The 12,500-nt window shown below is 45.5% G+C and overlaps 1 protein-coding gene across 1 annotated transcript in view; it reads right to left on the bottom strand.

Annotated features, from left to right (window-relative positions):
• Positions 1-12,500, bottom strand: part of mgat4b (alpha-1,3-mannosyl-glycoprotein 4-beta-N-acetylglucosaminyltransferase B) — a 67,271-nt gene that overhangs the window by 7,822 nt on the left and 46,949 nt on the right. The window contains exons 7-10 of the mRNA XM_084469220.1: positions 8,904-8,979; positions 6,803-6,917; positions 1,023-1,153; positions 1-41 (exon numbers count right to left, since the gene is read on the bottom strand). The exon at positions 1-41 is cut by the window's left edge and continues 67 nt beyond it. Coding sequence (XP_084325346.1) covers positions 1-41; positions 1,023-1,153; positions 6,803-6,917; positions 8,904-8,979 — 363 coding nt within the window. The remainder of the gene's footprint in view (positions 42-1,022; positions 1,154-6,802; positions 6,918-8,903; positions 8,980-12,500) is intronic.

Raw genomic sequence — 12,500 nt, 5'->3', positions numbered from 1 at the left:
AACCGAATCCTCAGGTTGGCCTTCTGTCTGTCACAATGTTTCTGTTAGAAAGAGCAAGAGCGAGAGAGAGAGATGATCATTTGGGAGTATTATTAGTTATATGGTATATATTTTACATTAAATAGTATTGGGGCCTAGAAGGTAAGTGAGAAGGGAAGGAATATGTAGATTTTACAGTTCATAAATTGTAGAGTGTGTTTTGTACTAAGTCTCAGGCCCACTTGAGTATAGTGTGTGGGAACAAAAGCACCCTACAACATTACAACGGTGAAAGCATAACAAATGATAAAACAGAATATAAAACAGCACAGCTTGAATGCATCATTTAGTAGCGGCATCAACTCTACTCTATTTTTAAAGGGCGACCACACTAAGAGTGCACAACAATGACAGCATGTTAAGTATGTTAATCCTTTCTGTCTGCTGTCTAGTCACCAAAAAGTGAAATGAAAACTGAGACAGTACAGATATCTCTGGTAAACGGCATTGTGATTCCTTGGTACTGGTAGCTTGTCTTGCTAAGGTCAGCATACTAGGTTTGGGTTTGGTCACTCAACGTTCCATTAGAGAAGAACAGTAGGGTTACCGTGGAGATAGGGAAATCAGATGCAAACACATCATGCCCTTCCTGCTTTTCCTGATAATCACACACAATGTTTGCATTGCTGTCGTCTGCATCTCGGCAAACTTATTTTCTGCATGAGGTTTGCTGACCGCTTTAGGTGGGATATTAACAAAAGCTTTTATGCTGCTATGTTCTTTATGCTTGTCTCTCTGTGATGTGATGGGGCTGTTGCTAGGAGACCATGGCGCTATAGGAGCAAAGCTGTTTCATATCCTTCAATGAGTGTCACCATTGGTGGTGCTATTTCTAACTTCCCACAAACTTCTGACTGCAAGAGAGCTTTAAAAAACTGAAAACATTGCCTTCATACCTTTGAAAGTAAGGTAGAAGGGATCAAATGTGTCTATCTGAAGGTGACTGCCGCTATGCGGAATTTCAAGTTGGAGGGGGAACTCACCGCGTCCTTCTCTGGATTGCACACCTTGACCCACATGATGTGATCCAGCAGCCAATCGATGGGCTTGTCTTTGTAGAACATTAACATAAACTCCACGATGAGCGACAGGTCTATCGACTTGAACATCTTACCTGGGGAAGAGGAGATACAGATTCAGATTGAGAAGAATTTGGACTGAGCTGTGGTGACCCTCACCATCTACGTTTCCACATACAGAAAGTTTCCACCACAGAGGGTGCTGGTTTGACCTTCCGCTAGTGGTCATATTAAACCGGTGGTAGCAGAGCTGTGCTGGCGGTACACAACTTTTAAAAACCCCTGCAGACAGAACGGGCCATCTGTTTAAATTGAGCCGAAAAAACGTAGGCATATTCTATTAGTACACTTGTGGGTTTACTGGGCAGTTCCTCGTGTCTAAAGGAACAAAATGGTGGGTTAACTGGTAGGGCTGGGATTCAATTGGGACTAATTAATTAAAGGTTTCCCGGGTTAAAGAGGACAACCAAACCACACAGTAGCCCTCAGGCTTCACAACTCAATCGGGTTCAGTTCAAAGGCATATTGATATTACACACATTTACACACACACACACACACACACACACACACACACACACACACACACACACACACACACACACACACAAACAGCACACACTAAGAGAAAATGTAGATACATAGAGAGACGCACACTGCAAGACTTAAACAAACATTACTAACAAACGCCAAAATCCTTGCACACACACCCACAGACACACACAGACACACACACAATATGGATTTCATGATCTTTCAAATGAAAATAATACATCAAGAGAAGAGAGGAGAGGAGAGGGGAGGAGAGGAGAGGAGAGGGGAGGAGAGGAGATGAAGAGATGAGAGGAGAGGAGAGGGGAGGAGAGGAGAGGAGAGGGGAGGAGAGGAGATGAAGAGATGAGAGGAGAGGAGAGGAAAGGAGAGGGGAGGAGTGGAGAGGAGTGTGTGTGTGTGTGTGTGTGTGTGTGTGCGTGCGTGTGTGCGTGCGTGCGTGCGTGCATGCGTGTGCGTGTGTGTGTGTGTATTTGTGTGTGTTTGTGTGTGTGTTCTATTCAGAATGTGTGCCTGTGTTTGTGGTTTAGACAGACTACAGTCTACATGGTGACCTATAGGAACTGTCAGAAAGAAGTAGCACCAAACCATATTTCCTCTGCTCAGCATTCAAAGATGAAGAGTTGACTCCTTCCAGATCACAGGTATATATGAAATAACATATAAAGGGCCTATTATATATATATGACATAGAATATCAATCGAGTCTTCTGCACAGCAAGGCGTCTAAGGAATAGTGACTCTCTCTCTTCCCCACTATGTTGTATGGTCTCTCTCCCTATCTCTCTAGTATTACATAGTAAAATAAAATATTTTATATATAATATATATAATACAGTATACTGTAATCTCTCTCTCTCTCTCTCTCTCTCTCTCAGTACTCTCAACTCAGTAAAGTCTCTTGTCTCTGCCCTCTCTCCGGCAGTAATGAAACATGACTATTATATATTGCCATCTACTACATTAGCTCGATCGATAAATCCCTGTTAGATATTTAATTGCTAGGAGAAAAACAAACAATAAGTGAAGCAGAAACACAGCCAGCTAATCCCGGCCTGATAACTCACTCTAATCCGCTCTGCCTTAAAAGCTCAGAAAACGGCATCTACCAGACAAAACCCCCACTGCTCTGAAAAAGTCCTCTCTACCCTGATTTCTATGCCTCTACCCTAACAAATACTCAACTACTCTGAATAATTCCTCTCTACCCTGATATCTACCCTTCTACCCTGACAAATACCACACTAGTCTGAAAAATCCCCCCCTACCCTGACAAATACCCCACTACTCTGAAAAAACCCTCTCCCTAAAATATAGTACAGTAGAAACTAAAAATCTAAATGACCACATGAGAATCCATCTCGCTAGGCCTCACGTTATGTGCTTCACACCTAACCACAATGGTTCAGACTTACAGGGTTCTACGTTGTCTACATGATACGTGGCAGACGGTGTAATCCCTTGATAGGCTGATGGTTCATCCAATCGCCTGCCAATAAACCAGCCCTTCTCCATACAGTGTTGAAGGATGGCTTTCCAGATGGCTCTGTACAGCAAACCATCTGGCGCATCAGGTTGTGACAAAAAACCCGCTACCCTGAAACAATACCCCTATACCTTCATATCTACCCTGAATAAATACCTCTATACGTTGATATCTGCCCCTCTACCCAGAAAAAGTACCCCTTCATATCTGCCCTGAAACAATACCCCATACCTTCATATCTGCCCCTCTACCCTGAAAAAGTACCCCTTCATATCTGAGACTTCACCCTGAAACAACCATCCTGTTTTCAGCTACTTTGAAAACAGACCGCTCTACTATCTACCCCCCTACCCAGACAGGTGATATACAGTATATCTTTATATTATTTTATTCAACTTCCTCCCAGGTACCCAGGGTCAGATCGTTGAATACGATTAGTGGTTTCCATGGAAGCACACCTGGGACGTCTTCTCTAATGAGGGCCTTTTCAGAGACCGCTACGGCAGATCCAGAGAGCAAGAGATAGAGAGAGCTAGAGGAAGACAGGGGAGAGAGAAAGCGAGAGAATGTCTTGCACGATGGGTTTACTTAGAAACCTATTAGAGTGGAGAAGCCAAAGCTCTTGGGAAAGAAAGTGATGCTGTGTAATTTTACGTGTGAGAAAATGAGTAAGGCAGACAGATGGGGATATGAGAGAGAGAGAGAGAGAGAGAGAGAGAGAGAGAGAGAGAGAGAGAGAGAGATGTATGACTAGGGACGTAGTGGTTTTCTATGAGAATCTCTCTCAGGAAAACAAGAACATACAAAGCACTAATACTCATATTCTCATCCATCTCATCCATATCTACTGCCTTACTGTCTTACTAGCATTAATAATTCATATGATGATTTGAATACATTGACTTCACTTCACACTGATGTAAGGAATAGTGATAATTGAATATTGTTGTTTATTTTTCTTAGCAGGGATTGTATGTACTCATCAACTCATTATGATGACTAGTTAAGAACTAAGATAAGTTTTTGTTTCATGAATCTAAATGAATTATGAGGAGTGGATATGCCATACAATAAATCACCACATGAAGGGTTGAACATTAAAGAGAAGAAGAAAGAACTGGGGAGGACAACGGAAGTCAGATATTTTAAAAACATGCATTATCTGCCAGTTAGCAGATAAGTGGATGAATAGCGGCCAGTGTGTCTCTTCTGTAAGGTCCTGTATAGCTGCCTTCTGACCAAACCCACAGCTCTCAACTCCCTGGTTCCCACGGCGGTTTGAGGGTTCCCATAAGTCTTTAGACTCTCCAACAAACACACGTCTTAATCCTCTTAGATCTCACATGGTACAAAGGCATGTGGCAAACAGCTTGGTAAAATAACCTGGTAAACGTAGCACTAATCAGAAAGTCCAATACTCTGGGTGTATGTACTGCGTGTATATGTGTGTGTACACGTACAAGATCACACAAAATGACATGGGAGAATACTATTACCCACACAAAAGAAAATACATACTGCCAAAGCTAGTTTGCACACAAAACAAAACTTGAATACACACAGAAACAAACCCAGGAAAATGAAAAACCAAAACACACACACACACACACACACACACACACACACACACACACACACACACACACGTTTAAGTTGAAGTTAGTCACAAGACCACACACACACTTCCTCTCTATGAACAGATAGTGTGTGAGTGTGTGTCTGAGCTGGTTTCACAGGCTAATGGGCCCAGGAACCATGGTTCTGGGTCTCATGATAATCTGATGGCTTAACATGGTGCGTGTGTGTGTGTGTGTGTGTGTGTGTGTGTGTGTGCGTGTGTGTGCGTGTGTGTGCGTGCGTGCGTGCGTGCGTGTGCGTGCGTGGGTTCTAGTCAGAGCGAGTGTGTGTGTCTTATATACAACAGTCTACTAGCTGACCTATAGGAACAGTCAGAAAGAAATATCACGCACACACACACACACACACACACACACACACACACACACACACACCAAGAGAGTGATAATCTGGAAGCGTAAGCGGTCACAGCACAAGAGCAGAGAGTAGTGTATGTTCACGCTACTCTGCCCCCCTCGCCTCCCTCCCCATCTTTGACACCCCAGAGCGATCCTTCCTACAAACCCAGGGGCCCAGACCAGACCTCTGGAGTCTGGGGATAAGCAGACACAGTGGCTTCGCTTTGGCCCTCTCAACCCACCCAGCTCACCCATGCTGCATGGCCTGACCCCTGTGTGCTGCGGAAGCCAGTTCCCCCTAAAGGCCACCACCACATCCACCAGCATCACCAGCACCACCATCAACCCGGGCCAGGCAGACAAGCGGACCCACATCCAGATCAATGAGGACATAAGTTTGCTACCCGTGTGGTGGATCTCTCTGATGCAGATCTCGGCCGATTGCAAGAGAGCGTCCGGATGTGGTGTGACTGGTGACCCGGGCACACAAAGCTGCTTAGTTTTACTTTTGCGGGACCCAAGATCATTTTGCCCAAGGGCAGGGGCATAGACGTCAGCAGACTGAAGTGTTAAAATACATTGCTATGGTTCTTTTGGTTATAATTGGTTTCAGTTTCCGGTTCAGAAGTTTATCTGCAGTCACTGGAGCGATAGTCTGTTTGCTTATTAGCAACTTAAAGTTATAACTTGGAGAAAAAAAACATTCATAACTTATTCAGCTCTTATATTTTTTAAACCCTGGGAATGTCCACTTCTGTAAAGAGAACTACTACATCCTTACTACACCTTTCGGTAGGCTGAATTCTAATCTGTTTTCAGAAGTTCCTGAGAACAAGAACAATCCATGTTCTTGTTCCACCTCAGCCAGCCCTGGTTTTCTCCATGGCTGCACGTCCACTTAATGGATAAAAGCAATCGATTGGTATAGAGTATAATTGGAGAGCAAGGTCAAACCGAAGGGCTGGCACTTTAATTAATTGGTGGATTAAGTTCACTAAGGGTGGCCTTTTAAGTCACTGAACCAGCAAGTTTGCAGTTAGAAATCGCTATATGGTTTGTATTAGAGCAGAGTTAACATAGTTAACATTTGTAATTCACACAGTTCTAGATATCAATGGATGTCGCCAAAGAAGTCCCATCTGATGGAACCCCTGTGCCAAACCATTCTCATAACTCAAAACGTAATGCAGTTTACACATATTTGGCTATTATTTCGTTATTAAGGATACACTTTTATCCAAAGCACCTACAGGGAATTCAGATATAGGTGTCATATATGTTGAGGCTCAATGGTAAGCTAGGTGTAATGGTTATTCTCCTCTTGTGTCCTCTACACGCTAAGTTAGGTGTGTCGGTTAACCTTGTATTTTGGATAGGCTACATGCTAAGCTAGGTATGCTAGTTAACCTTGTCACGTTGCTAGGTTACATGCTAAGCTGGGTGTATTGGTTAACCTTGTCGTGTGGCTGCTAAGCTAGCTGCGTTGGTTCACATTGTCTCATGGTTAGGCTACATGCTAAGCTAAGTGTAACGTTTATCCTCATTATGTGGGTACGCTACATGCTAAGCTAGCTGTGTTGGTGATCCTTATCTATCTCATGGCTAGGCTACATGCTCTGCTAGGTGAGTTGGTCATCCTGGGCATTTGGGTGAGGCTACATGCCAAGATAGCTGTAATGGTTACCCTCATTAAATGGGTTGGGCTACATGCTAGGTGCGTTGGCTCTCACCAATGAAGCCCAGCTGGGAGAACTCCAGGATCATCCAGTCCTCCAGGGGCTGCTGGAGAGCAAAGTTCTTCATGGTTGTGAAGTAGTTGGGACGAGCCACAATGTCGTCCTCCAACTGCGACGGAGAACGCAGAGAAGAAGATGGGAGGTGAAGTGGGGAGAGGAGGGGAGGGGAGGAGAGGAGACGGAAGGAGGGAAGGTGTAAGAGAGGAGGAAGGCAGGAGAGAAAGATACAGTAGGATAGAACCAGAGAAAAAAAGAGCAAAGGAGAGGAGAGGAGAGGAGAGAACAAGTGAAAACGAACTCAAGATTTATTGGCCTCTTTAGTAAGTGTGTGTGTCAGTGTGTGTGAACAAGTGAGTGTATTATGTGTGTGACAATGCAATACATCTGCTATTAACCCTAATTAGACACTAGTAGTTGTAATTTGCAGCGGTGGGGTTTAGTGATTGCCAACATATGGTCCAAACTGCTCCGTAATTTAACCCTCTTGGGCAGTGAACACAATTCAGAGTGGAAGGCGATTTGAAGTGAAGCCATAATGGTTCCTTCCTATTAGTGCGACTGTAGGCTGCAATCTGGGGTAGATATAATTACAGCCAAGCTAATGAAATAATGCAGATATTAGAGCGCTGTATGGCAGGACAGACGGCAGGACTTCAGGAACAGAGGCGGGAGACAGAGAACACACAGGCCTGGTACAGCAAACACACTGGAAGGACTGGAATGTTGTGTGTGTGTGTGTGTGTGTGTGTGTGTGTGTGTGTTCACCTCTATATATCGGTCTGGGTATGTGTGCGCGACAGTGTATGCTGTTATATATAATATATATGCGAGTGTGCGTGAGTGAGAGTGAGAGTGAGAGCGAGAGTGAGAGAGAGAAAGGTGTTGTCAGAGAGTATGTGTGTGTGTGTGTGTGTGAGTGAGTGTGTTTGCTAGGGTGCTTGTCTGTGCTCTAATCTGTGCTCTTGTTACCCTTAGCAACAACATCTCAAGCCATACCAAGATAACCCCTACCTCTCCCGACCTTGTGTCATGTGACTGCCAGCATGCGCTTCAACTTTCTCTGTCGTCATCGAGACACAGGAAGTAGATCCACACGCAGGCTCATAGACCACATGTGTACCGGTATATCCACTTCCTCTCACTCAGAGGGCTCCACCTGGCAGTGATTACCATGTCCCACTCCAATTCTCATCCTCTCCTACAGGGACTAAGACGTCTCCCTCCTGGTTGGACGTGACCGCGATGTCAGAAGAGAAGCAGACTCTATGTTCCTGTCAGAGTGTCAGAGGCAGGGAGAGCTGTCTGACACCCCTTCAGGGAGCCTGGTTAGCTCCGTCAGGAGAGCGCTGCGTTGGAGCCCCCCCCCCCCCCCCGCCCCCCCGCCTAACGGTTCACTATGTAGTGCATGGACCCGATATCCCCATCAGAGCTGCTGATTGTGGAATAATGTCAGCACTGTAAGCAGCTGCCTCATTGGCTGAGTTGACAGAAGCCAGTAGAAGTGAATACTTTTTTCCCCTCACAAAACACACAATAGGTTAAGCACTTGCAATTTCCACTAAAATATTCAGGCAACAAAATGTAATCTCTCCCTTCTCCCTCTCCCTCAACTTCTCCCCCACAAATTGTGGAAATAATACGCAGTACAGTATGCAGTATATACGGAGCCTGACATTACAGACCAATTCGCAACTGCGTATTTGTCTACAACATTTCATTTTGTGTTGGATTTGCTCAGATCGTTATCAACGACCGCACCAACAAAGCCCCTGGATGTAACGGGATAGACCTACAACCAAACAGAGCCCCGAAACGTGTGGAACATGAAAATGCCTGGCCCCATATATAAACTGTTAAACAGTTGTGATTGGCCCGACCCCGGCCAGGTCCGCTGGAAATCTGTCTGAAAAGGTTGGGAGGGGGTGGGGGGGGGGGGGCAGACGCATACGCAAGGGCAAATAAAACATGCGCTTGCAGATTTGTGTGGATTCTAGACTACAGTAGTATACTGTATGGTAAGTATGTGCTTGGTGTTGGTGAATGAGTTGTGGGTGGTGTGGTCTTAGGGTTTGTGGGGTAGGGGGTGGGGGTCTACCTGCACATAGTATGTTCCTTTGGTCTGGGCGTACATCATGAGGAAGCAGTAGTCCAGGTTCTGCTTGGTCCGCCATCTGTTAGAACAGAGCAGGAGGAGAGAAAATAATCACCCAACAGAGCCTAAACACTGTTTCCCCGGACGCCATTATCCAGCGTATTACGATATTAAAGTGCATATTTCTCAGCGTGGGAGGACTCCCCCCTGTGGGAATCAAACCCTTAACCCTCGCAAGTTTAACGCCATGCTCTTAACAGTGTTGTTAGACTGCACTAGCAGTTCAGGTTGGTTCAAGTGCAAGCTTTCTCCTCACAAGCACGAAAATGGAAGATACACAAACAAATGATTCACTCACTCAAGCAGACACTAAGCAAACACATCACCCCAAACAAAAGGCACTAATACACTCGCTCAGAGACACACGCACACACACGCACGCGCGCGCACGCACGCACGCACGCACATACACACACACACACACACACACATACACGTCAACACACATAGAGCCAGCATCACACGTCATCAACATGTGTTTTGGAACCAGGCTGTTCTGGGCCTCCAATCACAGAGCTTACACTTATTGAGCTAAAGAGAACCAGATCGTTCCTTCGCAGTCATAAAAAAGCCAAGTGTTTTAATAAAAGTCCCTGTGTTTCACAGCTTCCTTTTCCCTCTTTTAGCTTCCATGGAAAACTGGAGCGAATCGTAGGACTCCTCTAAAGTGCGCTAGCTTGCTAGTAGCAGCGCATGCTGACACACACACACACACACACACACACACACAAATGATAAAAAAAGCTTTTCAGATAATAATTGGGTTAACAAATGGATTAGCTGAGCAGTTGGAGACAAACTTGTGTGCCACCCACACACACAAACACACACAGACACTCACACACACACACACACACACACACACACACACACACACGTCTCAAAAAACAATCAGGGCAGACTCATCTCTTGAATGGTATCTTGGTTTCCGAACCAATCAAATGACAGATGCCTCAGGCCTCGATCTAAAAACAGGAATCTCAATTACTCGCAAATGCTCAGATGATCTCCGTGGTTAACCTAGGGATACATCTATTTCCGAAATACATATTGAAACCATTTCAAATTGATCTCCTAGAGTGATCACTGACAACTGACGTGAGGGAACACGACCGGAGACAAAGCAAAACTAAGTTGACAAAGACTAAATATGAGTTGCAGAGGGAAGACCAGGATAGCGTCCTTCTTGCGAGCGACACCCATTCGAAGGAAAGAGGCCAGCTCTGTCTTCTCTCTCAACCCATATTTTCTCTCGGTAAACGCTGTTACTTTACCTCTGAAAGTCTCCTGTCAGTCTGTGTGTGTGTGTGTGTGTGCAGATTAGACAACACAGAAGCTAATCTCTAGTTTGCACTCCAGGAGTCGGACATCATCGCTGTCTTCCTCCGGAACCTCCCGAAAGCCACAAGGGCCCAATTCAATCTGTGTGTGGACATACAGCGCAGTACAAACAGCCAGGGGAGGTGGTCTGGAGCCCAGAGCAAACACAACGTTCAATATTTACTGGAGGATTAATGGGGACAGTGGAGCTGAAAGACAGCCAGTGGGAGGGCGTGTCCCACACAGCGTTGTGCCGCGGCAGCGGCGCGTGTTGACTCTTTCTACGCACTTATTGACCAAGACCTAATCTGTGGGACAAATACCCCGCCTTAGCATTCACCATTAGGCAAACGTGTTGGGTTTTTCTGAATAGAATGTGAGAGAGGACCGGACAGGAGGAGAGAGAAGAGGAGAAGATAGGTAAGTGGAATAGAGGAGGAGAGAGGAGAGAGGAGGGGAAGGAAGAGGAGGGCGAAGAAAGAAGATGAGAGTAGGAGGAGATGAAATTCACTTCAACTCTTGTATATTCTCTGCGCCTATTGCACGGAAAATGGAGACAGTTCATCTCCTTATGAAGCAGTAAATTGGATTTTAGCAGAGCTGCCAACTCTCACGGTTTCACCGTGTGACACACGCTTTTGCCTGTTTACACACGCACACACGCCACACATCCAATTCCTCACGGCAAAAAAAAAAAAAAAAGCTGAGACGTGTTCGTTCCTTTCCAAACTCTCCCGACGGTAGTGAGACAGTGGGAGAAACTACCTCGAGACCCCCCCCCCCCCCCCCGTCAACAATTACACCCGCGGACCCTGCTATAAGGTATGCATTACAAGATTCTACAGAATCTCACTCCGGCCAAAACACAAAAGTTGGCAGCCCTGTTTAACTATTAGCTATTAACCGAGACGCGTCAATAACCCCCTATTGGGCCACCTACGTTTAAAAGTACCCGAGGTAAAATAATTGTATTAGAAATAAAGTTAAAACAAAACAACCTCTGTCCATGCTACAGTCCCTCGGCTTTAATAAAATGTGCGGCAGGGTCATTCCGGTCCCAAGTGGAAACTCCACTGCAGCTAAGCTAGCGGCGCCGCGGTGAGCTAACAACATAACAGCAAGCAGCTAACCACATCCCATTAAAGCTTGAATTATACTTGTGTTGTGTTGAGTTGCTGTGGAGTCGGTTTATGCGTTATGCGTTAATGGTTCCGGCGCAACATGATTCTGAGAGTAAGCACAAATAGATACATGGGAACCTGCTCATCTAATCGATCAAAAAGTAACCCGAAAAATGGATCACGTAGGTGCACGTCACCAATGGCTACAACGGTGACGTAGAGACCCACGCCGTGGCTATCCAATAGAGAATTATAACCAGGCCATGAGCCAGCAGAACCAAAGTAGGCTAGCTCAATCCACACAAACAGCTGGATATCACGTGAACTATGTCTGGCTCTCAAAACACACTAGTCTGGCAGACAGCAGAGGGAAGATCAGAGGAATAGCTTGGTGTTTTTATGAAATGATCAAGGACCTTTGTAAAATAAGAAATGTGGCCCATCATGGAAAACTCAATTCCAAGGGTTTTGGAAGTTGTAGTCCTTAAATGGGTTGTTATCTGAGGAATAGGACTGCCCATTAGTGTCTGATTGATTACGCGGCGGGATTAAGTAAATATAAATAGACATTAGTGTCTAATTGATTAAAGCGGTTGATTGTGTTCTAACATATCAGTGGTTTTGTGAACAAGACCCAAATCTTTAGAGGACGGAAAAACACACATGCACGCACGCACGCACGCACGCACACACACACACACACACACACACACACACACACACACACACACACACACATCCAGACAGGGAACCAGCAGTGGGACCGCTGGTTAGTATGCAGGATAAAAACCCAGAGGACCTAATTTAAGCCCAATGTGTTGCCCACTGAGACGGAACGTGAGGCCCGTGACCATGGCAACAGAGTCTGAAGAGAGATTCTCAATTTTAATGAAACTACTTTTAATAACTGACTGGAACTTTTGCATGAGACTGTGCATGCAGCGGGACAAGCGGCTCCTGCACGCACGCACGCACGCACACACACGCACACACACACACACACACACACACACACACGCACACACACACACACACACACACAGCCCCTCGTGCACAGCTGCAAGGAAAGCTCATGCTCTGGACCTCTGGCTGCGTCCCT

Source organism: Micromesistius poutassou, assembly GCF_964030765.1.
Source record: "Micromesistius poutassou genome assembly, chromosome: 6".
NCBI classification, from domain to species: domain Eukaryota; kingdom Metazoa; phylum Chordata; class Actinopteri; order Gadiformes; family Gadidae; genus Micromesistius; species Micromesistius poutassou.
Note: the sequence above shows the minus strand (reverse complement) of the source record. Positions and strands in the feature narration are given on the sequence as shown.